Raw genomic sequence first — 27,012 nt, 5'->3', positions numbered from 1 at the left:
CCTTCATTGGACGGCGCTCCGGGGCCCGAGCCCTGATTGGGCGGTAACCCTTGCCCCGCCCCCGCCCCGATGGGCAGTCCTCCTGGTCCCTTCCTACCCTGATTGGCTGGTTGTCGAGACCCCGCCCAGTCTCCGCTGACTGGACAGTTCAACCAGGCCCCGCCCCTGCTCCGAGTGACAGGCCACTGGGACACGCGTCGCTGATTCCCCAGCCCGGGACTTGGCCTCCGTGCAAGAACCCGCTCCCAGCCAGGAGGTCCGTGTGGCATCTGCTCGCAGCTGGGCGGCTCCCCTGTGTCCTCCTCCTGCACCTGGAAGTCCAGATTCAGTTTCCCCGCGGATCGCTCCATATCGGGAGTGAGGATGAGAAAGAACGAGACACAGGGCTTCGTGAACTCCGGAGTCAGGACACTGACCGGGGAGAAGTCACCGGGGGAATGTGCCCGTTAAGAACCAAACTCTCAGTGACATCAACACGTGCAAGGCAGGGTCAGGCTAGGTTTTGAAGTGTGACCCTTGACACGGGGAGGTCCCACTTTTCGTCCCCGCTTCCTGCCTCTGGGGCTTGAGATCAGCAACCCAAAAGCCAGGGACCTTTCCCCCTGGGAAGTCGGACCCCGAGGCCCCAGCCTCCCTGCAGCCTCAGCACATACACAGGTGTGAAATGTCACCGTTCTCAGGTGTGCATTTTACACTGCAAAGAAATTTGTGTCCGATCAGGTTTTAGTCAGTCCAAGTGAATTTTGAAACGTAGAAGTCTATATTTCCTTATTCAGATTGTATAGCGATGGTTGCACAGCTGTGCGATGTACAAAAAGCCACTGAGTTTTACACTTAAAAGTGTGAACGTATGTGAGAGTATGTGAAATATATCTTCATTTAAAAAAACAAATTATAAGGCTATTTTATATCCATGATAACACTACCTCCTGATCACCACTAAAATACTTTCTGTCTCACTGGATTTACCTATTCTGGACATTTTATATATCTAAATGGAATAATACAATATTGGCCATTTGTGTCTGGCTTTTTTCCTCAGCATAATAATTTCAAGGTTCATTCACATTGCAGCATATCAGAGCTTTCTTCCATTTTATGGTTAAATACTGCTCCATCCTATGTACAGACTATATTTTATTTATCCATTTTATGAAATACAATGTATATTTTGAGGCAGGACAATAAAATTTAAATGTAAATTTCTCTCTGTCTTTTTTGGCCTCCTCCCTCCCTCCCTCCCCTTTAGTGGGCAGTGAGTATCTGCCTTATATATTAACCAGACCTCCTTAAAGATGGGATGCCTGCTCAACCATAAAGATCCTTTTTTTTTTCCTTTCTTCTGACCCTAACAACGTAGCTTCTTAGAAGATTAGCATTCTTTCCCAACTTTGTAAGGGGTCATGGTTACTTACGGGGTTGCTTTGTACATGCTTACCTGGACGGTGTATCTTTGGTGAACTTCATGTAAAATATCAGTATGTCATTTTGATGCATGAAATTGAAAATATATTACTGTGCCTTTGACTTCCAGCAGGTCAAGTCCTTTGTTGTTTTTTTAACTGGGTTGTTTGCATTTTTGTTACTGATGTGTGAGGTTTTTAATGTATTCTGGACAATAAAACCTTATCCCCGGACTTCCCTGGTGGCGCAGTGGATAAGAATCCGTCTGCCAATGCAGGGGACACGGGTTTAAGCCCTGATGCGGGAAGATCCCACATGCCGCGGAGCAACTAAGCCCGCGAGCCACAACTACTGAAGCCCGTGCGCCACAACTACTGAAGCCCACGCGCCTAGAGCCCGTGCTCCGTAACAAGAGAAGCCACCACAATGAGAAGCTTGCGCACCGCAACGAAGAGTAGTCCACGCTCACTGCAACTAGAGAAAGCCCGCGCACAGCAACAAAGACCCAACTCAGCCAAAAATAAATAAATAAATTTATATATTAAAAAAAAGACCCAACGCAGCCAAAAATAAATAAATAAAATAAATGTATACATATAAAAAAAACAACCATACAGCTCTTTGTGAAATATTGACATCGTGGTGACATGGCTCTCTCCTTTCCTAGAACCCTTTCCATCATTCCGTTTATTTTAGTCTGCTTTGATGTCATTCAATATAATTAAAAATGTTTTGCATACGGTTCTCTCTATATGTTTCATTAATTAGACTTATTTTGATAATTGAATAATTTCATTTTTACCTTTGGACATGTTAACTTTTAAGTTATACACTCAACTTCTTTTTGGTAACGATTAGAAAGGTATTGATGTTTATTTTTATATGGTTTGCATTCTGAAAACTTGTTAATCACTTTCGTTTTTATGGTTACCCCCATGTGGTTTTGAGGTTCTATATGCACAACTGTTTCAGCAACAAGATACTTTTTTTCTTCCTTTATAATTCAAATACCTATTTCTCCTGGCACCAGCTAGGTTATCTAGGAGACTGCTAAAGGGGTGATGGGTATGCAATTTTATTGAATAAGTGACCTTTGACTACTTATATGCACTTTCTATCATGAAAAAAAATTTTGAAGATGCCTTTCAAAAGATTATGAAAGTTCTCATCTATTCTTAAATTAGTAAGAAATTTGTCATGGATGTTAAATAGTATAAAACACTTTTTATCCATGCATTGAGATTATTTGAGATAGCTTTTTATAAATGTGGTACTATGGTGAGTTATATTGATGATATCACAGCATTTTATATTTGAAAACGCAATGCAGAAAAATGCAGAAAATGTACACTCGACAGAAATATGACAAAATAAACATCATGACATCACAAACTAGACAAGAAAGAGAGGCTGCGGCTACACCTCACATCCCAGTGGTTATGATGACCTGTCAGGAGAGCCACCTGCCCGCTCAGTCACCAATATCCTAAACTTATAAAAGGTCATTTCCTTTCTCCCTCTAGTTTCATCACCTAAGTATACAATAATTTTCCCTGTTTTATATTGCATGTAAATAGAATCAAAGAGTATGTATCATTTTATATCAAATATCTCTTGTTCAAAGATATTTACAATCTTCCTGCGCTTAGCCCTTCATTCACTTTATTAATCTATTATTATCCTTCTAGGACTATACCATTTTTGTGTATTGATTCAACTGCCAGCCACTATTTTGGTGTTAACAAATCAATTTGTAAAAAAAAAAAAATTAAAAAAAACCCCAGTATCTGCAATGGGCTTAAAGCGATGTGCATTTTGGGCGCGGGGGTGGGAGGGGAAAAAGAAAAAAAGCGACGTGCACTAAAAGGACGTCAGTCTATACCAAATTGCAAAAGAAAAAAACCCCAAATCAAAACCGATTTATCATCCCTGGGGCCAAAAGACATTGTAATGGAAATGAGACGAGTTTTATATAACTACAATTAGTTAAAGACCTAGATAACAAAATATATGCAGTACGGATGAAGGGGACATAGCGGGATAGTTAATGCCCAGGTTTTTTGTTTTTAATGACATTTATTGTTTTCTTTCTAATTTTACAAGTAATCCATGTTCACTGCAGACAACTAGAAATAAATTAATTAATTAATTAATTAAAATTTAAAAAATAAAACAAAATAAAGCTCTTGAATGAATACAGTGCACCAGAAAGATGATGACGACGACAATGATGATGATGATTGTTATTATTATAAGCAGGAAAATGCCCAATGTTCGGAGTGCACTTCAGAGCCATGTTCCCCAAGATCCAAACCATCGAAAATCAAGTAAGTCAAAGAAAGACCCCACCGAAAGAGTCACCTCTTTCAGCCAAGGGGCTTGCTCAGTGAGCTCATGTAACTGAGTTTCAACTTTCCCAGGTGTTAATCCAGATAGCAGGGGGTGCTGGCCACAGCATTCACATCTCCTTGCTCAGCTGTAAGATAACCGAGGCCTATCCTATTATCAGGAAAAACTCTGGCCAGAGTGTCTAAGGTTCTTTGTTGGGCAGCTGTGGATTCTGCCATACTTTCAGAAGTTATGGGGCAGTTCCTGATCAAGTGTCATTCACCCTTATTCCTCACCAGGAAGTAGGGTCCTGCCAAAGGAAGCAAATCCTGAGTCATCGACGCCTCCTGGAAAATCCTTTCTAAATTAACAATGTAAATTTAGGGGAGTTGAGCAATAAGGTGTCTCAGTAAGTTTGTAAACAGGTGGCAGCCCAGCTAGATAATGTGAGAGGCATTGCCCGCTATGCGGTAGCCATTCAAGCATTCATAGGCCCAAGGAGAACTGTTACCGAAATGCAAGTCCGTGTGCCCAACGCACAGTGAGGCTAAACAATACCAAAACGTTGGAGTTTGGAACAAAGAAAGGTTTATTGCAGGGCCATGCAAGGAGATGGGTGGCTCATGCCTGAAAAACCCCGAACTCCCCGAAAGCTTTCAGCAAAGCCCTTTTATAGGAAAAGTGAGGGAGGGGCGTAGTTAGTTGTTGCCAACTTCTTGGTGTCGGAGCCTTTGCTCTTGAGGTCAGGTCACGGTCAGGTCACGATATTCCTGTAAACCTCCACCAAACAAATGTTACTCTCTGCTCTGACAAGAAAAGGCAAGGTCCCAAGACACAACTTTCACTCTCTGAGGTCCAGGTGCTGGCTAAGAGGAGGCAGATCTCGGTTGGTGGCTCCCTCAGGGCCAGGTCCCCAGACCCTGCCCAGCTGTCATCGCTGAGGGAGCCAGGCACCCATGACCCAATTGGCCCTCAGGCTCCTCAGGCCACCCAAACAGCGGGGGCCAGGTCCCACAGACTGTGTCCCACGCAGACTACCATTGCCATGAGGTCGCAGAGGCGGGGATGGAGGAGAGGTTCACCGCCCCCTCAGGACCTGGGCCCGGCCAGTGGGTGGTCCTGGTGAGGGCTCTGGAACCCTGCAGGACACACCCCCAGCCTGTTCCCTGGGCCCCCCAGCTCACCCGCCAACCCGAGGCCGGGTGAGCTGGAGGGCCCCGGGGAGAAGGCCAGGATCTGCCTCTTACCCCACTCTCCACCTGACGACCACCACTCCGGCGACCCTTGGCTCGATGCCCCTCCACTGGTTGCTCATTGACAGCTGCTCGCTTGGGGCGGGGCCCACTGCAGCACCGACCAATGGCTGAATGGGCCCTCTAACGATCGCCCATTGACATTTGCTAGCTTGGGGCGGGGCCCACTGTGCCGACCAATGGCTGAGCATGACCTCTAACGTGGCTCTAACCTTCCCGCGTTAATGGTCTCCCGGTAACAGTTGCCTGGTAACAGGGTGGAGGTGGTGGGTGGTGGGGGGTAACTGCTCGTAGCAACGGCCTAGGGCTAAGGGCTGCACACTGCAGCGCTCTATTACAGTTCCGAGCAAACTTAGTTATTTAAATGAAGTCCCAGTTTTACATAAGTACACTATTGATATTAAAGCTAATTTTAAAAATTCTTATATTTATTTATTGATCACACACAAAAAATTTCCCCGATTCCATTCTTATAAATTTTCTGTAATTTTCTATGTCCATTTTAGTTTATCCTCTTGGAAATAACCAGCTTTACTTTAGGACAAAATCACTTTCTCCCTTTTTTTAAATTGTTTTTCTCTTTTTTTTTGGCCGTGCCACACGGCATGCAGGATCTTAGTTCCCCCACCACAGATGGAACTCATGCCCCCTGCAGTGGAAGCAAGGAGTCTTAACCACTGGACCACCAATGAAGTCCCGTAGGACAAAATCACTTTCATTTCCCTCATACCTCATACTGTTTCTAAACAAAAAACATATCTTACTTTCCTCGAAAATAGAATTATTTCCCTAATTATTTTTAGTAGTTTTAATTACATGTATTAATTAGAATTCTTAACAATTAGAACTAAGAAGTAAGCAACTGTCTTTACATTAACATTTGGAGAATTGTCAGACTTACAAGAACTGTTTATACTTTCTAGAAACGTGTTGTTTCATAGAAAATTTCTCATTTTTACCAATGGAATATCTTTAATTCCTCCATAAAAGGAAGCAAAAAGTGGATAAACCTATGCTCAGTAACTAATGTTTCAGTATTTTTTCTTATTTGGAAATGATCTGGATATTCCATGTATTTAACTTAAATCATCATTTAACTTAGGAAAACTTTAAGATTCTAGGTTACCAAAAGACTTGGGGAGTCTTTTGGAAAATTCACCTAAAACCTTTTTATCTTGCAATCTATTTGTTTGTTTTCAACTATTATGTTTCGATTCGTTTTGAAAATTTAAATCGTTATTTTTTTTCCTGACAAATTTTGTAAGAGATAAACTGAAGTTACTCGACTTTAGGTAAACTTAAGTAAAAAAATTTTTTAACATCTTTATTGGAGTATAATTGCATCACGTTGTTGTGTTAGTTGCTGCTGTATAACAAAGTCAATCAGCTTATGTATACATATATCCCCTCCCTCTTGCGTCTAAAATTTTTTTTTTTACATCTTTATTGGAGTATAATTGCTTTACAATGGTGTGTTAGTTTCTGCTTTATAACAAAGTGAATCAGTTATACATATACATATGTTCCCATATCTCCCCTCTAAGTAAAATTTTTATATTTAATGCTGATAACTCTAAAGACATGCCTATTTTAATTAAACCAACAAATGTAAATTAGCTTCACTAGTGAATATTCTCCCAGATGACGTGAACCTGAAAAGCATTTTGGTTAGTTTCCACTACAGTTCTGGGAATTTAATTTATATAAGTGCTTATTTTCTTTAAGGCAATTAAATAGAGCTCCTTTTACAATATAAATTAATTTTGTCAATACCATCCAGAGGTAAAAAAAACACCGTATCTTTAATGTACATTCATAGACATACACAAACACACAGATCCAAACAGAGATCTTAGAAGACACTTTAAGGGTTTCTTGTTTTTCTAAGTTGAAAATAACTTTTCCCCTTTCCTTTTACTTCTCATTACAAATACATCCCTGAAGTTTGTACTTTAAACATACGGCCTAAATTAGGAGTTAACATTTTTTATCTCAAAGGCACAGGGAAATGATATAAATTCCTCGAAGAAGGACTCTGGCTTCCTAAGACCAATAACTTAAAAGCTTTTTGAGATAAATAGGGAAGGTTTTAGGATTGGTAAAAAGAAATAGATATTGGATTGCCTCTACAGCTGTTTTTTTAATTTGTTAAGATAAGTACAGTTGCTCTCAGTTCCTCAAAGAATTGGGTTGTGGTGTAAATGATATCATGCGTTGCTCCACCTCTCCACCTTTGCTGAAATGTTCTTCTTTCCCTATGGGTACATTTAACTTAAGGTAAAAGGCCTAACGAAATTTTTTTCTTTCAGGCTCTGCATATCAGCTTCTAATCTGGCCAAATTTCTGGTTTAAAGTTATTAAGTCCTTTCAAATGTCGTGTCAGGTTTCAGCCAGGAGCAATGAATATTTTTGGCAATATGAACAACGTCTTGGATTCAAGAAGTGTCCCCAAAGAGGTACAAAATATATTATCTTCACGATATCTAGAGTCACTCACAAAAGAGCCAGAGAAAGTGTCATCAACTTGATTGTCCCAGGAAAGCAGAAAGCTCAGCCAAGTTTTTTCTTTTTCCTATTTATTTATTTACTTTTGGCTGCATTGGGTTTTCATTGCTGTGCGTGGGCTTTCTCTAGTTGTGGTGAGCAGGGGCCACTCTTCGTTACAGTGCGTAGGTTTCTCATTATGGTGGCTTCTCTTGTTGTGGAGCATGGGCCCTAAGCACGTGCGCTTCAGTAGCTGTGGCATGTAGACTCAGTAGCTGTGGCTCGTGGGCTCTAGAGCGCAGGCTCAGCAGTTGTGGCGCACGGGTTTAGTTGCTCTGTGGCATGTGGGGTCTTCCCGTACCAGGGCCCGAACCGTGTCCCCTTCATTGGCAGGCGGATTCTTAACCACTGCGCCACCAAGGGAAGTCCCCCAGCCAAGTTCCTACGACATAAAACAAGACATGCAAGGAACCAAATCTATCCCTGGGAGAGAAAGGACCAATAACCAGTTGGTATGGATTTTGGAAAGGAACAGCTGTGAAATGTTATTTCCCTCTCTTGACTGGGCAGTACAGACAGAGATTTGGGAGTGCTATGATAAGAATTTTCACCCTTAGCTGATTTTGCCAGTTTTTCCAGGATCACATCCGCAGGTTCTGAGTGGGGTAGAAAGTGGAGAGCATAGCTCTGATTTTTACTAGAATTTGGCTAGGGTTTTAAATTAATTTTAATTTTAGTTTCCCCTAGGCTGTTAAAGAGAATAATGCAGCAGTTTACCAGAAAATCTCTGAGTCTCATCAACTCTGGGAGGGATCCTCCTTTCAAGGTAGGTATGAGGGTGTATATGAGGCTATTAACTTGTTGGATTTATGTTGCCTTTTATATCATTAATTTTTCATTAGCTTTTTGCAAGGAAGCTTTTAATGAAGGTATTTTTGGAATTCTGAAGCCTTTTGGGAGCTTCTGGGTGCCAATTAAAGTAAGTATCCCATTCTATTTGTTTCATTTGGGAACTCCTGAGTGCACCTCTGAAATGATCTTATCCAATTAGAGAGGTTCTTCTAATGGGCATTGCAATTCCCCTGGGGGCTGACAGCAGTTATGTAGGACCCTAGTCTGTCAGGTTAGGTGCAACCCACATTTCAGTCTGGCCATGTTTTGGGGCCCCCAACATGACAGTTACCAAGCCAAGTTCTCAGGAAACAAAACAAACTTAGCAAGATTTTGCCATTACTACAAATATCTACAGCTTCTGGGACCGCCGTTCTTAGATATTAAAAAAAAGCAAGTGTGCCAGAAGGGGATACACTTGACTCTTTAGATTTTAAGGATCCCATTGTATTACTGGTTTTGTATTTTTAGCTAAGCTTTTGGGTCTCTCGAGACAATCTGATAACTAAAAGGGACATGATGCTGGGTTGGAAGATGTGTGATGTATTACGCTGTACCTCACTACATGAAAATTAATCTTCTTGAGGTTTGAGAGTGACCCAGTATCAATCTAACCCATTTCGTAACCAACTTAACCTAACATGGGTGTCTGAGTTAGGTGGCAAGCGCTTTAACAGCATTGAACTTTGCATCCCTTGCCCAACTTTTGTGGCTATGGCTTCTGAAATTCCCATGTAGCAAATAGCCTTTACCTCATGTGCACATTAACAGCATCCAATGGTAACCAAGGAAATGGAGCTGTGGACACCAGTAGCAACCAAAGAACTAGAGACAGGGAAAGGATTAAACCAGCAGACCTCACAGATGGGCACTGTGGACTCATTCCTAACAAATGGAGAACTGCACTTGCCATCAGCAGTTCCCAATGTGGACTGTGGGGGAAAATCCTAATACATAGGGAACTATACACTAAACCACCAGCAGATCCCAGTAAGGAAACTGGGAACAGAACCAAGGGCTGGGGCTTAGAAATTACTGCAGACTTCCCAAGAAAAGACCCCGTGTGCACCACCAGCAATTTCTGTGGAAACTTGGACTAGGGGAAGTGCTGACCCAGCAGACCTCAACAAATGGGGACGGTGGACTCAGGGCTCCACATGGTTGGGGAACTGCAAGCTGCCACTAACAGTTCCCATGTGGATCTTGGGACAGAAAAAAGGTTGGGATTTTCCAAACACCTGAAAATTACAAACTGAGAAGCCAAGTAGAGTGGGAAGCTCAATGTGAAGAGACTGGAGATCTGAACCAAGAGGCACTTACCCATGGTCCTCAGAGACAATAAGAAAGACAGTGAACTCAAAAGGGTTTCCCTCGTACCATACCTGTGTTTCTCATTGTCCCCAAATGCCAAACATGTGTCTGGTTGGGGGCTGTTCCACATGGGCAGAGCCAGAAGTCAGAAAATGGTGCTGGAACTCAGGCCTACCAGGTTGCCATGCATCTCCGTCTCCTAATGGTACAGAAGATCCGAGAATCATGGATTCCTCACTTCTGCTTTCTGGACCTCACACATCTTTTTTTTTTTTTAATTAATTAATTTATTTTTGTTTGCATTGGGTCTTCATTGCTGCACGCAGGCTTTCTCTAGTTGCAGCGAGCGGGGGCTACTCTTCATTGTGGTGGGGGGGCTTCTCATTGCAGTGGCTTCTCTTGTTGCAGAGCACGGGCTGTAGGTGTGCGGGCTTCAGTAGCTGTGGCTCACGGGCTCAGTAGTTGTGGCTCACGGGCTCTAGAGCGCAGGCCCAGTAGTTGTGGTGCACGGGCTTAGTTGCTCCGCGGCATGTGGGATCTTCCTGGACCAGGGCTTGAACCCATGTTCCCTGCATTGGCAGGTGGATTCTTAACCACTGCACCACTAGGGAAGCCCTGGACCTCACGCATCTTTTTCTTCCCTACACTTTAACTCAGAACCACTAACAAAAGGACTCTGGGATACATAGCTTCCCACCTTGCCCAAGCTGACAACAAAATTCAGTAGAACCACCTGGATAGTAGCTTTCAACTTCACACCAACAAGTCGCTCTTCTTAACTCAATGTTTCGTGTGCAATTTCCACCCAAGATCATGGACAATAAAGAGAGGCCAAATTAATAAACATAATCAGATGAGACAGAAGGTCTTCCAAGACCTTCCACAATTACTAATTTCTGTGAGGAACACAAATATGGTATCCACTAGCAACAAACATGGAAGACACACCTTTTAGTAATATAAACTAAGGGGAGCATAAATACTGAGTCAGAAAATTCCAGTATCGTTCAGGAACCAGAAAAGACATTTCAACAACACAGGTCTCACATCATGATCATATATTAGGAACATAAGACAAAGTAAGAATCAAAAATATTTTCATCTAGGGGCTTCCCTGGTGGTGTAGTGCTTAAGAATTCTCTTGCCAATGCAGGGGACACAGGTTCGAGCCCTGGTCAGGGAAGATCCCACATGCCGTGGAGCAACTAAGCCTGTGCGCCACAACTACTGAGCCTGCACTCTAGAGCTCACAAGCCACAGCTGCGGAAGCCCGTGTGCCTAGAGCATGTGCTGATGAGAAGCCACTGCAACGAGAAGCCCACACACTGCAACAAACAGTAGCCTCCACTCACCGCAACTAGAGAAAGGCTGCGTGCAGCAACGAAGGCCCAACACAGCCAAAAATAAATAAAATAAATAAATTCATTAAAAAAATATTTTTTCATCTAAACTCATACCATGTTGCACATGAAAAAAACCACAAACCAAAAAGACTTTCACTCTGGGTTCAAAAGACATTGTAATGGAATTGAGACAAGTATTATATGACTGTATAACTATTTAAAGTCCAAGATAACAAAACGTAAGTAGCAAAGATGATGGGAACATAGAGGCATGGTTATTATCTTAAGTGTTCAGGTCAGTTAACATGAGCTAGAAATTAATACACTAGGATCCCTATTCAGGATGAGGCACTTAAAAGGAAAAATCATATTTCTTTCCATTAAAAAATTTTGTCTACCCTGAGTTTTCAAGTATAAAATAAGTGAAGTGCTGAAGGTTTCCCAACATTCTTTCCATTCATAATGTTTCTCTCCTGTGACTGCTCCATTTGTAAGATTTTAAGGGAGAATGAAGGCTTTCCCATAGTTTTTCTATTCAGAATTTTTCGCCAGTGTGTGTCTTCATGTGTCTTTGCAGAGATATGAGACACCTATAGGCTTTTTCACACTGCTGACATTTATATGGCTTCCCTTCACTGTGGGTTAGCATGTGTCCTTGCAGGGATCTGGGATACCTGAAGGCTTTCCCACACTGCTGACACTGATAGGGCTTCTCTTCACTGTGTGTCTTCATATGTTCTCGAAGGGATGAGGAAGTAATGAATGCTTTCCCACATTCTGTACATTCATAGGGTTTTACTCCACTGTGTGTTTTCACATGTTTTCTAAAGTATTTGGGACAACTGTAGGATTTCCCACATTCCTTACACACATAAGGTTTCTCTCCAGTGTGGATCCTCACATGTCCCTGCAGGGATTTGAGATAGGGGAAGGCTTTGCCACACTGCTTACATTCATAGGGTTTTTCTCCGCTGTGTGTCCTCATGTGTTCTCGAAGGTAAGTGCACCAACTGAAAGCTTTGCCACACTGCTTACATTCATAGGGTTTCTCTCCAGTGTGCATTCTCACATGTTCTCGGAAGTGTGAGATGCGAGTGAAAGCCTTTCCACATTCTTTACATTCATAGGGTTTCTCTCCAGTGTGAGTTCTCACATGCCGTGCAAGTTGGCAATAATAACTGAAAGATTTTCCACATACTTCACACATGTGGATTTTCTGTCCATAATGACCTCTCTCATGTTCCTGAAAAGATGAGGGACAAGTGAGAGCTTTTCCAGACTTCTTACACTCTAAAGACTGTTCACTACAGTCACTCTTCACGCACCTCTTAGATGCTCTCCCAGCATCCTGATGTTTATCGGGTTTCTCTACAATGTCTGTTTCCCTGGGAGGGCTTAGGCACGAGATACAGCTGCAGGCTTGCCCCCATTCTTCACATGGATAATGTTTGTGTCCAGGGTGAGATCTTTGCTGATTCTTCTGGAAAGAATGATCCCTGAAGGCTTTTCCACACTTAATGCATTGATGGGGCTGAATTCCAGTCCAATAACTCTTATGCACAGTAAAATCTATAATCTGGTTCAGGGTTTCTAGACATTGATGACCTTCTTTACCTTCACAGAGACTCTCCACCAAATTATTTCTGTTCAAAATAGGAAGCACAGTATTAGGGATTAATGATTATAAGTGATTTCTTAATTAGTGATTTGTTGATGGTTATTCATTATTATTTTGACTACACATTTGCCATTTTCAATGAATGGGCATGTTTTCAGCACTCTGTGCATTGTGACAAAGTGCAACAAGTTTAATGCTCCAGCTGAGGGCTCAAGCAGAGCCATAACTTTCAGTGTTTTTACATACGAGGTTTCCTGACCAGTGTTTCCTACTGAATTAAGTTTTAGGAGCTCCATATCTACATCACATTTATAAAAGTAGTTTTGTAAGAATTCTGTGAATAGACAATTGTTTAGCTAAGTTTACACTTTTTCTTTAATTTTAAGTGAGTCTAATACTCTGCCGAGATTCCCCCTCCCCTTGTGGGAGTGCCACTCACCTCAAACGCCTCTCCTGAGTTAGATGCTGATCTTGCATGTTATGAAATGCCCAGTTTTCTCCCAAAAAAGACCTGGAATCATTTCTTGTGAATCTTACTACTTTCTCTTCACTGCATAGTCCAGTCTCCAAAATATCCCAATGAGCACTTGATCTACTGGTTTTAACTTGAGAGCAAGAACCTGCAATAATTGGTAACATAATTAAATCCATGGGAAAGAAATGGTGGGATAAAGGAAAAAAAAGAGACCACATGTAGATTTCTTTCCATAAACTAATTCAAAAATGTAAAATAATTTTATAAAGGAAGGAAGAAGATGTGTGATATTGTGATTTATCAGAAATATATATATATTTGGTCATTCAGATGACCAACATATATTTCTCAGATAAATTGGGTCCTTATCCACAGTTTCCTGCTCGGGGATCCTAAAACCCTTGGAATTTCCTGAGCAGTAAAAGCAAAGGAATAATATGTGGTCTCTTGTGCTCATTTCCAGAAAACGCTTCAGGATCAGAAAGGTGAAATAGGTGTCTTGTTATTCATAAAAACCCTTTCCATCCCAATTGGGTTTATGTTAATGAAAAAAATTGTTAGAAAAAAGTATGGGGGCTCGTTGCCAATGGAGACACCATGTGATTAAAGGGTTGAAACTTTCAATCCCACCCACACCCCCAGACACCCCAACACCTCTGGGGATGGGGGAGGGGCTAGAGATCAAATCCACTGCCAATGATTTCATCGACCATGCCTATGTAATGAAGGCATGAAAAAAAAGTTCAGAGAGCTTCTGGGTTGATGAACACGTGGAGATGTGGGGAGACTGGCACCTGGAGAGGCATAGAAACTCCTTTTCAAAATCTTACTCTATGCATCTCTTACATCTGGCTGTTCCTGAATTATATCCTTTTAAAATGAACCTGTGATCTAGTAAGTAGTATGTTTCTCTGAGTTCTGTGAGCTACACTAATAAATTAGTTGAACCCAAGGAGGGAGTCATGGGAACCTCTGATTTATAGCCAGTTGGTCAGGAGGACAAGTAAAAGCCTGGACTTGAGATTGGCATCTGAAGTGGGAGAATATGGAGTAAGTCTTGAAGGACTGAAACCTTAAGCTGTGGAATCTGTGGCTATCACTGGGTAGATGGTGTCAGGATTGAGTTGAATTCTATGATGTGCTGCTGGTCCAATAATTGTTTGTTGGTGTGAGGTGCCTTAACACATGTGCACGCGTGCACACACACACACAAACACACATTAGAATTGGGTCCAAAACAAAATTAACACCCACACACCCACACACACATTGGAATTGGGTCCAAACCAAACTTAACACACACACAAAGAAAAACTCTGAGGACCTCAGCTATTTGGAACTTTAGCCATCATAGGGAAAATGAGTCAAAATGGCAGACTGTTCACTAAGAAATACTTCACAGAAGCAAAGCAGGCAGGAAGTGGGCAAAATGCACACTCCTAAATGCTCCCTTCATAAGAGGAGCTACAGAAAGACTTCTGAAGTGGGCAAAGATGGATGAAAAGTCCAACAGGGAAGCCAGGTCACCTTCTCAAAGACAGAGTGACAAACGTCACCTTCTCAAAGACAGAGTCATGTTTCTAACAGTTATGTCCAAATATCTCTCCCTGATACAGAACCTACTCCTCCCGAGAGGTGTGCCCTCCTGGTGATCGCAGGCACAGAGGCCCTAGAGGAAGCCTATCTCCAGTGACCCAGCTGCCACTAGGAGATCAGACGGTGCGTGGCTGCTGTCCTGCTCGTGGAGAAAAGCTTCTCAGGGGGAGGATGGAGGACAACAAGCCCTCCATGAGATGGGCCGATTCTCTGGTCCTCTCGTCACTGAGGATGGGTGAGTGTGAGTTTAACTACAGCAAGATTATCAAGTCAAATGTGTACTGATCACAGTGCAACTTTCACAGGGTGAAAACCGTAATGCTGCTCTCACTGCCCCAAAGTAGCACTGGAGACCACGCTCACATTTACACAATTAGGGAGCCTCAGGATTCTGATCAAGAGCAATAAAAATCAATTCAATATAGAAATATTTATGGTCATGGAAAAGCTATTTGACTCTAGGTAGGTTCTATAAAGGTGGGGACCACGTCTGCCTGTTTTTCAACATATTCCTATTCCTTGGTTCCAGTAAGAAAGAACATTGTAAGAAATATTTGTTTCCTAAAGGCTAAGTGCAGGGAGGAAGCCGTCCTCACCCACGGAGGCCAGGTTCCTGAAGGTCTCCAGCATCACGTCTCTGTAGAGCTTCCTCTGAGCCAGGTCCAGCAAAGCCCACTCCTCTGCGGTGAAGTTCACAGCCACGTCCTCAAAGACCACCGAGTCCTGAAACAGCCACAGGTTCCGTGTCAACAAGGCTCCCTCTTCACCCTCACGTGTGGGAGGATGGGGAGGCCAACAGTGGGGAAGCGGACTCAATTCCTAGGACTCCTGAGCTTACACTCTTGTGGGAAATGAACACACACAAGCCAATCAAATGCATTTTACTCAGTGATGGTAAGTGCTAGAAACTGAAACAAAATGTAACAACAATACCTGATAAACACTCATGCACACATAATGAAAAAGAACGGTTTTTACTGAGATAGAGCAGACTGTGAGGTATGACACATACTGAAAATGAAATCATCATTCAGATGACATGGAAATGGACACTTGGCCTGCTCATAAGTTATTTCCTTGAACCTCCTAGAACTGGAGCAGACTGTCAGGAGGTCGTGAACACTGATTTTCCAGGGCCGCTGCATCTGAACAACTCTCGCCTGGACTGAAGAGCATGTAAAAGCCTGGGCCAGTCCCCTCATATCCGACAGAGGTAAAGATACGAATCCCCTGCCAGGATGAGGTGGACACCAAGGATACAGACGCAGGCCAGGGCCCAGGGCCTGGGACACCTGTGGGGTAAGAGGAGGTCTGGTTCCTAAGGGATCTGTCAAGCCAGCAAGGCCTCTCAGATAAATAATCAAGAAATCAAGAATAATGCCCCACGAAGAAGAGTCAGAAGGATCTGATGGCATTAGAGCCAAAGATGACTTTAACACAGAGAAAAATCACCGAATTAATGTTTTTAGGACAATATAGTATGACCTTACACCCTTGAAATATAAAGCAAACTATCTTTATCAATTAGAATTTTAATTAAAAATATATTCCGGGGCTTCCCTGGTGGCGCAGTGGTTGGGAGTCCGCCTGCCGATGCAGGGGGCGCGGGTTCGTGTCCCGGTCCGGGAGGATCCCACGTGCCGCGGAGCGGCTGGGCCCGTGAGCCGTGGCCGCGGAGCCTGCGCGTCCGGAGCCTGTGCTCCGCAGCGGGAGGGGCCACAGCGGTGAGAGGCCCGCGTACCACACACACACAAAAAATATATATATATTCCGAAAATTGAAATGATAAAATATTCCACTACATCAGCTACAAAGAAGCCAAGGCTATCTCACCCGGGCCTGCAACTGGGGTTTGCTAATCACACACTTGAAAATATGGGACATTAGTCATCAGGGAAATGCAAATGAAAACTACAAGCAGATACCTCTTCCTACCCACTAAGAAGGCTATAAGACAGACAAACCGATGCTGGCGAGGATGTGGGAAAGTTGCAACCTTACAAACTGCTGGTGGGAAGGTAAAATGAAGCCACTTTGGAAGACAGTCCAGCAGATCCTCAAAATGATAAACACAGTTTCACCATATAACACAGCAATTCCACCCTAGGTATCTATCTACCCAAGAGAGGCGAAAGCAAACACCAACACAAAAACTAATACACGGGGACTTTCCTGGTGGTCCAGTGGTTAAGAATCCACCTTCCAGTGCAGGGGACACAGGCTCGATCCCTGGTCGGGGAACTAAGATCCTACACACCGCGGGGAAACTAAGTCTGTGCACTGTAACGAAGAAGATCCCACGTGCCACAACTAAGACCTGATGCAGCCAAATATATAAATAAATATTTTTTAAAACCCCAAAAGTAATACACAGATGTTTACAGCAGCATGATTCATAACAGCCAAAAAGTGGAAACAACTCAAAAGGTTATCAACTGATTTGGATAAGCAAACACAGTAATCTCACAACGGAATATTATTTGCAACAAGAGGAATGAAGTACTAATCCACGACACAAAATCAATGAACTTTTAAAAACATTAACAGGTTTCACAAAAGCCCACAGGCAGTATCATATCATTTATGTGAAATGTACAGAATGAACAAAGCTATAGAGACAGAAATTAGATTAATAAACTGCCTAGATGAAGGGCGGGTGGAGGCTTGGAATGAGAGGTGACTGCCAGCAGGTACAAGTTGTTTTGGGTGATAAAAATATCTAAAATTAGAATATGAGGACGGTTGCACAATACAGTAAACATTCTAACACTTCTGAATTTTACAGTTTAAACCAGGAAACCTTACGGTTCATAAATTATACCTCAATAAAAACTGTTTAAAAAATAGATTCAGGGCTTCCCTGGTGGCACAGTGGTTGAGAGTCCGCCTGCCGATGCAGGGGACACGGGTTTGTGCCCCGGTCTGGGAAGATCCCACATGCCGCGGAGCAGCTGGGCCCGTGAGCCATGGCAGCTGAGCCTGCGCGTCTGGAGCCTGTGCTCTGCAACGGGAGAGGCCACAATAGTGAGAGGCCCACATACCGCAAAAAAAAAAAAAAAAAAAAGATTCAGACTAGCTAAAAATATGTTCTTAATCTAATGGCAATTTTATTCAAAAGCACCAGAACTTGGGCAAATAAAAGAATATGAATTGCTTAAGGAACAAAGTTACAAACGTTTCAGAGATCCAGTAGGTTGAGGAGATATCACAAACCAATTGTCAAGGATGCAACAAGTGCCCAGAGATGGAACTTGATGCATGATGTTCTATTTCTACAGGAGACAAAAATTCAGTCTGGTTTTCTTTCAAGACTACAGGCTGAAAATGGTGATTCCCCAAACTGCCTTAACAGAGATTTCCTGGAGAGAAGTAACGCCGCACATTCCACCATGTGTGAGCTGAAAGTAGAGTGGGCCAGTCATGTTCAACTTGGAACTGCCGTCACCTACGGACTGTTTCCACCCACCAAGGAGAGCTCCTGGAGAAGAGTCCTCCCAATACCCTGCACCATCCATAAGCCTGATCATTTAGAAGTTGAAACTCCTAAAACGGCCCCATCAGGAAAGAAAAAAGATAAAAAATAACCACTTTCAAAAGCCCAGAATGAAGAGTTGGCAGATAACATGGCTCAGCAAGAAGCAGCTCCCGAGGATGGGCTGAGTGGATGTGAAGCCTTTAAACACGACTGGCCCTAAAGATGATGAACGATGCTCAGTCTTGGAGATGAGGAAAGACTGTCTTTTCAAAAAGGAACTGGGCTCAAAATCTTTCATAGTCTTCCCTAGTATGGAGGGAGGTTTCCATAAAGCACAATTTTTGATACCATTCTTGGGGGGAAAATGTTGCAAGCTGACAGTTCATGAAAGATGTAGTTCTAGTACACTATTTCCACACACCTGACTTAATAACAGGTGAACAGTATACTTTATGGAGCCTGTTGAGCTTTGAAAATGGACAAATATGGGAAATAATAAATAGTATTAAGTTAAATGATCTTATTCTAGTAAACATGATTTTTTTTAAGGCATATGAAGTGCTTTTCAAACTCTCATCCCAATGGAGCAAAATACCGATGAACAATTCTTCCCCCGCAGGATCCATATTAATAGAATCTCATCTTTAGTTAAGTCTTCATCTCGTCTATCTCCTTATCACTGAAGCATAAATTTCTTGAGAGCAACTGAGATACCAGGCTTGGAAATTTTTTACATAATCTTCTTGTCATTCCTTCCTACTGTTCAACGGGGAACTGCTCCTCTTTACCAAACAGATATCTGTGTACACCACTGGGTTGTTCTGGGTCAAGAACTGCTTCATCATGAGAGCTTTCAGGGTGTGTGGAATGGGAGAATATAAAAAACAAATCTGCCCAATGCATTTGAGCAGAAATGCTGGTTCCTATTTAAAGCCTGTCTCTTAACCTGCATATACCAGGATGGGAGCAAAAGATGCCGTAATATGTCATGTGTCACGTGTCACATGCTGGAGACAATAGCTTAGTGTCTCTTTATCTTCTGTTCTGTGTTTTTAGTATTGCATGACTGAGGTCTTCTGAATGGTTTATCATAAAACCACATTTCAAGTCTTGTTTCTGCTCAGAGAGTCTTTTCAAATATCCAAATGTATTTCTCACCCTGATCTCTTGGTAATAATAGACATAGAAATCTCTCTAATGCTGACCTGCAGTACATGCTTGAGTTTTAAAATCATTAATAGAGAAAACTAATGGCGTCATTTTACCAGGAAATAATACATGCAGGCCTTGGCAACTCTGTGGGTTTAATTCCAGAGCACCACAATAAAGGAAATATTGCAATAAAGTGAATTACACAAATTTTTTTGCTTCCCTGTACAGGTAAAAGTCACATAGTCTTTTAAGTGTTCAATAGACTTATGTCTAAAAAACCTTGTACATACATTAAAAAACACTATTGCTAAAAAATGCTGACCATCAGTGAGCAAATACTTTTTGAAAATGGCACCCACAGACTTGCTGAGATGTAGGGTTGCACAACACCTTCAATTTGCAAACAACACAGTATCTGCAAAGTGCAACAAAAACTGAAATGCAAGGGACTTCCCTGGTGGTCCAGTGGTAGAGAATCCGGCTTCCAATGCAGAGGATGAGGGTTGGATCTCTGGTGGGGGAACTAAGATCGCACATGCCGCAGGGCAAATAAGCCTGCGCGCCACAAGGAAGAGCCCACGTGCCGCAACGAAGATCCGTGTGACACAATTATGACCCAACGCAGCCAAATAATAATAAAACAAACAAACAAACAAAAAATGACAATCAACAGACACCAACATCAAAATCACACATGGAATTATCTGACAAGGATTTTAAAGCCACTGAAAAATACTTCAGTGAGTAATTACAAACACATCTGAAACAAATAAAAAATTGAAAGTCTCAGCAAAGAAAGAAAAGATACAAAGAAGAACCAAATGGATATTTTAGAACTGAAAAATACAATAACTGAACTAAAAAACTGGATGGTTTCAATACAGAATGAATATGACAGAGGAAAGAATCAGTCAACTTGAAGGGAGAACATCAGAATTTACCCAATCTGAACAACAGAGAAAATAGACCAAAAAAAAAAGTGAAAGAGCCTTAGTGACCTGTGGGACAAACACAAAAGATAAAACATTAGTATCACTGGAGTCTCAGAAGGAGTGGAAAAAAGTATGCAATAGAAAATTACTAGAAGAGGGACTTCCCTGGTGGCACAGTGGATAGGACTCCGTGCTCCCAATGCTGGGGGCCCGGGTTCAATCCCTGGACAGGGAACTAGATCCCACATTCATGCCACAACTAAGAGTTTGCATGCCACAACTAAGGAGCCTGCCTGCTGCAACTAAGACCCAGTGCAACCAAATAAAATTTTAAAAAACTACTAGAAGAATTATAGAAATGAAGAACAGATGAGTGGCTGTCAGAACTTAGAGGTGAGAGTAAGAAGGAAGTGGGGTTTGTGTGACTATAAAGGGATAGCAGGAACTATCTTTGTAGTGATAGAATAGTGCTGTATCTTGATTGTGGTGATGGCTATACACATGTACACATGATAAAATGGTACACACACACATACACATACATATAAAATTGGTGAAATCTATACAAACCAAACAACCCTACACTTTCAAGTAATGGAATAAAAATGTCTTACATGCTTGCACACTGAGTCACAGGACAGAACACTGTATTGAGGAGGACATAAAGGGGAAGAGCAGCCAAGTGTGAGCCACTCAGGTCAGCAGCCTGCTGCCCACGGTGCACAAGGAAACCCCAAGTCAGAAGGTCAAAGCCATCCGAGCTGGATGGGTACCCCCAGGGCAGGGGGAAGGACTGAGCTCCACCTAAGTATAGGAATGCCCCCTCCCTGGGCCTCAATTCTCACCCAGGAGGAAACGCTCAAGTTGAAGTTCTGACCCAGAGAAACTCTCTAATTCATCGATCCTCTCAGCAGCAGTTGAGCCCAAGGAGCCTTCCCCACGTCTGACCTTCACAGACTCACTTAGGGTGCACACATCACACTCAATCCACCAACTCATTGAATGAGGCCAAAAGCAAAGGTCGGGAGACAGCCGAGGGCAGCACAACCTCAGAGGACAAACCGCCCCCAGCACTTCTGGAGCTGGATGCCCTGCCCCATGCTCGTGCCATCAACAGCTCCTTCTGTGGTGGTTCTATGGTCTGTAGGCCACATGCAATGGGGGGATGGGGGAGATGGGGTGGGGCAAAACCCCAGGACACCTTCCTTCACCTCCCTCACAGGCTCAGCTTGTCCCCGACCCAGATGAGGCACCTGCATCATGATGATCCCTGTGGGTCATTTACATGAGACGAAGACCCATCTCAGTGTGTAAATGAGAAGCTGCAGGATCAGTGCTTCCTCCTGTGTTCATGGATAATGCAGGAGAGGGAAATTTTAGGGCATTTTTATGGTTTGAGCAACTGGTTACTGCTCATCACTTTCAGAAGACAAGCATCAGTTCACTAATATCCTCATGATGACAAGCTGTAACTCATTTAAAAAGAAATGAGCAAGTCTCAGTAGCACTGGTCACATTCCACAGAATTTCCACTAACCTCTGTTGACCAGGTAGTAACAGTGGACCAGGATCAGACAGTGTCACAACTCTGTACCCTTCATGGAAGAGTCACTACAATTTCTATGAATCTTTTTAATCCATCTCTCCACCCATTTCACATGAAGGGGTGGGACTGCCTGCATTTCCTGAAATTCTTCTTCCTTTTTATAAAAAATAAATTTATTTTATTTATTTTTGGTTGTGTTGGGTCTTCATTGCTGCGCGTGGGCTTTTCTCTAGTTGCAGAGAGCGGGGGCTACTCTTCATTGCGGTGCGCAGGCTTCTCATTGCAGTGACTTCTCTTGTTGCGGAACACAGACTCTCGGCACGCAGGCTAGTTGTGGCTCACGGGCTGAGCAGTTGTGGCGCACAGGCTTAGTTGCTCTGCGGCATGTAGGATCTTCCCGGACCAGGGCTTGAACCCGTGTCCCCTGCATTGGCAGGCGGATTCTTAACCACTGCACCACCAGGGAAGTCCCATTTCCTGTAGTTCTAATGGAAGAGAAAACATTTTCTGTACTGAGACACTTCTCCCCAGAGGCATCTCTGGTTAAGGCCCAAAAGCCTAGAATAACACGAATCGTCAGGAAAAGGCAAAGACCTAAGATTCTTACTACCCTCACTAAGGAGAAGAAACCAGGCAAAAGAATGCAGAATTTTACACTTGCTGAAACCGGAAGCTGCATCAGGGGAAGCTATTAGTGCTGAGCTGGACCCAGAGGAGGCTGCTCACAGGTGTCAGGGGACAATGCTGAACCCTCCCTGAGCCCTGTGCTCCTGGAAACTTCGATGGAAGGTGAAAGGACCCCTCACGCTTTGTTCTTCTGGAAAACGGCAGGCTGCAAGAAACCGTCCCCGTGCCCCACCTGACTCAGATAAGACTCACACGGAGGCCCCCTGTTTATCCAGGACAAGGCCAGATGCAGTCCCCTCAAAGCCCAATCTCCACCTCATCAGTGATTAGCGGAACTGTTCCCCCCACTGACCAAGCAGAACAAATGCTTGTTGGCCAAACTTTGGTTCAGCTCCTCTCCTTCCCCCTGACCTGGCCTCACTGCAGCCAGCCGACAGACCCCTAAGGACAGGCTGGCCTCAGGGATCTGCTATCCGAGCATCACACCTGGTCCCTCCTGGTGGTGTTTATTCCTCTGTATAAGAGAAAAACTCTCTTTGCCCAACTCTTGAGACACTTGCAGATCTTAGGGTCAGATGTCCCCCTTCTTGCAGAGCCCCCTGTTCCTGGTGCAACAGACCCTTCTCCCCCTGCAGGAACTCATTTGAATAAAGGTCTCTTGTTGTAAAGTTTGTAATTTTTTTAATGCCACAGGGTTGACCAAGTGTTCTCAACGGCCCTTGTGAAAATTAAAGAAGTGGGGGTGGGTGCAGAAGGGAGAGCCTCACCCAGAACCACCTGACATCAATTACAGGAAGAAGTGTCAATTACAGCCCCCAACAGAAAAATTGAAAACACGAAAGAATCAACAATTACAGGCCCCAACAGAAAAAGATGTACATACATTGCATCTTCTCAAGAAACTGGCTACCCCAGCAACTAGCCAATGAGAAACCAGCATCAACCTGAATTCTCCATCTCTCCACGGACTTTACATCAATACAACCCCTCCCAACTCCCTCCTTTTTCTCCAATAAGTAAGTCTGTTGGACTGGCCTATGGCTTTTGCTATACCTTGTCTGTCCCGAATTGCAATTTTTTGCTGTTCCCAAATAAATCCATTTTTCCTAGTAAATAACTGTTATTTTTAAGCTCAACATCCATTTTTTTACCTAAACTTTACTCAGGCTTCTTCCCAAATGCCCCTGACCCCGCTACACCTCCCAAACTGAGCATCACTGAGCTGCAGAACAAAACCCCTCTCACCTGGGCCGAGGACGCCCTGACCACAGGACCTCTGGTTCTGTCAATCCGCCTTCCTCTCACCCTCCTCTCACAGAAGAGAAAAGCCCTTTGCTGTGTGGTTGGAGACGCTGGCACATCCCTGAGATCCGAGCCTCGGCCCTATCGCAACATTAATTGCAAAACAGTCTCCCTGACCAACCCTGGACTTGACATTATCTGTCAGGTCCAGGGCGGGACCCCAGCGCCTGACCGCCCGCTCCGGCGGCTCGTCCCGTCCTCGCTCAGACACCCACCGGGACAGGGACTGGGTCGGGACTCACGGGATCCCAAGTTGCGGTCGAGGGCGGAGACCCGAGTTGGGACACGAGACCCCGCGCGAGGACCGGACAGGACCCCGGGACCGCGCGACGCGGTCGAGGGTGGAAACTAGGGTCTGGACCGGAGTCAGGGAGTCCTATCCTGCTGCCGTTTCCGGCCAATTCGAACCAGCCCCAGCCGGTCTCGGCGCCAGCCCCACGCACTCACCATTTCAGCCCCTCTCCGCGCATTCAGGTCGTCCTCCCCGCGGCCCTGCAGCCCAACAGCTCCGGCAGGTTAGAGCAACAGCGACGGGACACCTGAGGTCCCCTGAAGTAGGTGCGACGGAACGCCCGGGCGGCTAAGAGCGACGTCACAACGTAAGCGAATGCGCCCGCCCCCGTCTCTGATTGGATGAGGCTCCAAGCCTTCGCACCTTAATTGGACGGGTCTCTAGGCACACCCCCTTCTTAGGCCCTGATTGACAACGAGTGCAGGCCTGCATTCTGAGAGAAGGGCAGGCTGTAGGTCACGTGACGGAGCAGGGCGGAAGTGCGGGTGGTTGGCTTCAGCCCTTTACTGCCTGGCTTTCTATGGGGCGCCAGACCTGGCTGCCCTGGTGGACTCTAAGCCGAATGTACTGCTGGCCAGACAGACACAGCATCAGCCCACAGCTTGCAGTCCCCTTCTCCTGAACAGAAATGTGCCACTCAGTGCCCCCTGTCCAGGGCTGCCCCCCTAAGTCCGGGAGCCAGGACAGCAGGGGACAGGTGTGAAAGGAAAATCAAAATGGAGTCAGTATTGCTAAGAGAGCACTCTAAAATGCAGGCAGGAGGCCACTGAGGATGTAGGGCTTATGCAGGTCTCAGCCCAGATGGAATCTGAACTTTTGACCACTTACTGCCTTAACGCAGGCATCCAGAACATCTGCCCAATGACCCAGAAAGTCAAGATACTTATTGGACCCTTCCCCTAAATAACTTGTGACAGCCTATTCCTTAAGGACAAATACTTCATTCCCTGTGTCAGTCTATCATAATTCATGCCAGGCAACTTTAACAACCCTGTGGCTTTTCCTTTAATAAGTCTGTTACTCTTCCTCCTCCCTACAACACTTTCAGTGTTACGCTGTTGATGAAAAATTAATGAATAGTCGATCTAAAAGAGAAAATAGAAAATTTTGTTTAAGCCTATGAGAGGATTATAACCCAGGAGACAGTCTCTCATAAAACTCAGAGGGCTGTTCCACTTACTAGAAGTCTAAGACCATCATATATATTTTTGAGGCAAAGGAGCATATATCAAAATGACACAATGACATCTCACATAAGGTTCACCAAAAATACATAGTCTAGATCTGCAGCAGATCAGCATGACCCCTGACAGGATTAGGAAAGTTACGTTATCTTGGAGTTACATTGCTGGTGGCAGAACGAGGAAAAAAATTTGATCTTTCTGGTGGAGCAGACATTCCTACCTTTGAGAAGGTCTGTTTAATGCATAATGCAGATGCACAATGTACATTAGGGAGGGCCCAATAAGAGCAGAGAGTAATGTTATGCTTAAATTCTCTTTCTTATGCTTCAAAAACATAAACTGTATTCCATCAACTCAAATCTGGGTCCCCCAAGTTGCAATTCCTAAGACCTCAAATAAGCTCAATACTGATTACTGTTCCACATGACACAGGAGGGCCTGGGGAACCTCCCGAGTCAGGGGTCGGCCTGGGAGCAAGGTCACTGTGAATCTGTTCCCAGAGTACAAAGACACTCTGTGATGCTCCCTGCATGTATTCAGGGGCCAGCCCCACTTTGACATTTTATCTTTGACACCAGGAGATCCGGCCCTCCTGCCCACACATTTGGGCTTGACCAAGTTCTCTGTGTCCTGTTTCTTACCCCACATCGTCAGATTTCTCCCCACAGGTTCCTGGACGGGGTGTCGCCCCCACGTCTGAGCAACACTGAGGTTCCGAACAAGCCCCTGGTCAGCTTCTCCAGGCAATAAGTGACCCAGGGAACCCTGTCCAGTCCAGCCACGCTGGCCCCGCACTCCGCGCACCGCCCTCACTCGCCCAACTTCCCTCCTGCTCGCCCTCCTCACACAGAAAAGCCCTTTGCTGTGTGGTTGGAGATGCTGGCACATCTCTGAGATCCGAGCCTCGGCGCTATCGCAACAGTATTTGCAATACAGTCTCCTTGACAAGTCCGGGCTTGACTTTATCTGTCAGGTCCAGGGCGGGTCCCCCACGCCCCAGCGCCTAACGGCCCGCGTCGGGAATAGTCCTGTCCTCCCTCCGACCCCCACGGGGCCAAAGACTCGGTCCGGACGCCCCCGGACCCCGAGCAGTGACGGAGCAACACGGCAGGTCCTCAGCCCGCGGCCGAGGGGGAGACTCGGGTCCGGATCCCGGGTACCCACCCCGAGGCCGAGGGGGAGACTCGGGTCGGGACTCCGGGGTGGGTGGGAGGCGGGGAGACCCTGGCCCGGCCGTCGCTTTCGGCAAGTTCCGGACCGTTCGAACCAGCCTTTTCCGTGTTAGGGCCCTGAGCGGTGCACTCACCATCTGTGCCTCCTTTCGGGTTCTGCGAAGTGTCCTCGGGGCGACCCTCCGACCTGGGCAGGTGAAACCGACGGGGACGCGACACCTGAAGCCACGCAGGACAAGTTCGCACAAGCGCAGAAAAACTTCCGCGGGCTGGGAACGCGCACGCCGCCCGCCCTCTTCGGGGCCCGGGCTCTGATTGGACAGTAATCCTTGCCCCGCCCCTGCCTTGATGGACAGTCCTCCTAGTCCCACTCTATCCTGATTGCTTTGTCCGGACCCCGCCCAGTCGCCGCTGATTGGACAGTTCAACCAGACCCCGCCCCTACATCCGAATGACAGGGCACAGGGACACGCGTGGCTGATACGCCGGCCTGGGAATTGGGCTCCGCGCAGAACGGGCTCTGGGCGCGGCACACCCTGTGGCATCTGCTCGGTGGCTCCCCTGTGTCCTCCTCCTGCACCTGGAAGTCCAGACTCAGTTTCCCCGGGGATCGCTCCATACCCGGAA

The 27,012-nt window shown here is 44.9% G+C and overlaps 1 protein-coding gene across 3 annotated transcripts in view; it reads right to left on the bottom strand.

Moving 5' to 3' along the window:
• Positions 1-11,195: 11,195 nt before the first annotated feature.
• LOC132517769 (zinc finger protein 77-like) overlaps positions 11,196-27,012 on the bottom strand; it is a 55,359-nt gene continuing 39,542 nt past the window's right edge. The window contains exons 1-5 of one of the 3 annotated variants that reach the window (XM_060145605.1): positions 26,520-26,680; positions 24,185-25,114; positions 15,300-15,426; positions 13,072-13,252; positions 11,196-12,657 (exon numbers count right to left, since the gene is read on the bottom strand). In XM_060145605.1, coding sequence (XP_060001588.1) covers positions 11,550-12,657; positions 13,072-13,252; positions 15,300-15,426; positions 24,185-24,187 — 1,419 coding nt within the window. In that variant the 5' untranslated portion in view covers positions 24,188-25,114; positions 26,520-26,680 and the 3' untranslated portion in view covers positions 11,196-11,549. Of the gene's footprint in view, positions 12,658-13,071; positions 13,253-15,299; positions 15,427-21,776; positions 22,294-24,184; positions 25,115-26,519; positions 26,681-27,012 lie in introns of those variants that run through there. The other 2 variants (XM_060145606.1, XR_009539818.1) reach the window with 2 other exon arrangements.

This window comes from Lagenorhynchus albirostris, chromosome 3 (assembly GCF_949774975.1).
Source record: "Lagenorhynchus albirostris chromosome 3, mLagAlb1.1, whole genome shotgun sequence".
NCBI classification, from domain to species: domain Eukaryota; kingdom Metazoa; phylum Chordata; class Mammalia; order Artiodactyla; family Delphinidae; genus Lagenorhynchus; species Lagenorhynchus albirostris.
The sequence above is the reverse complement of the archived record's forward strand: the minus strand, read 5'-3'. Positions and strand labels throughout refer to the sequence as shown.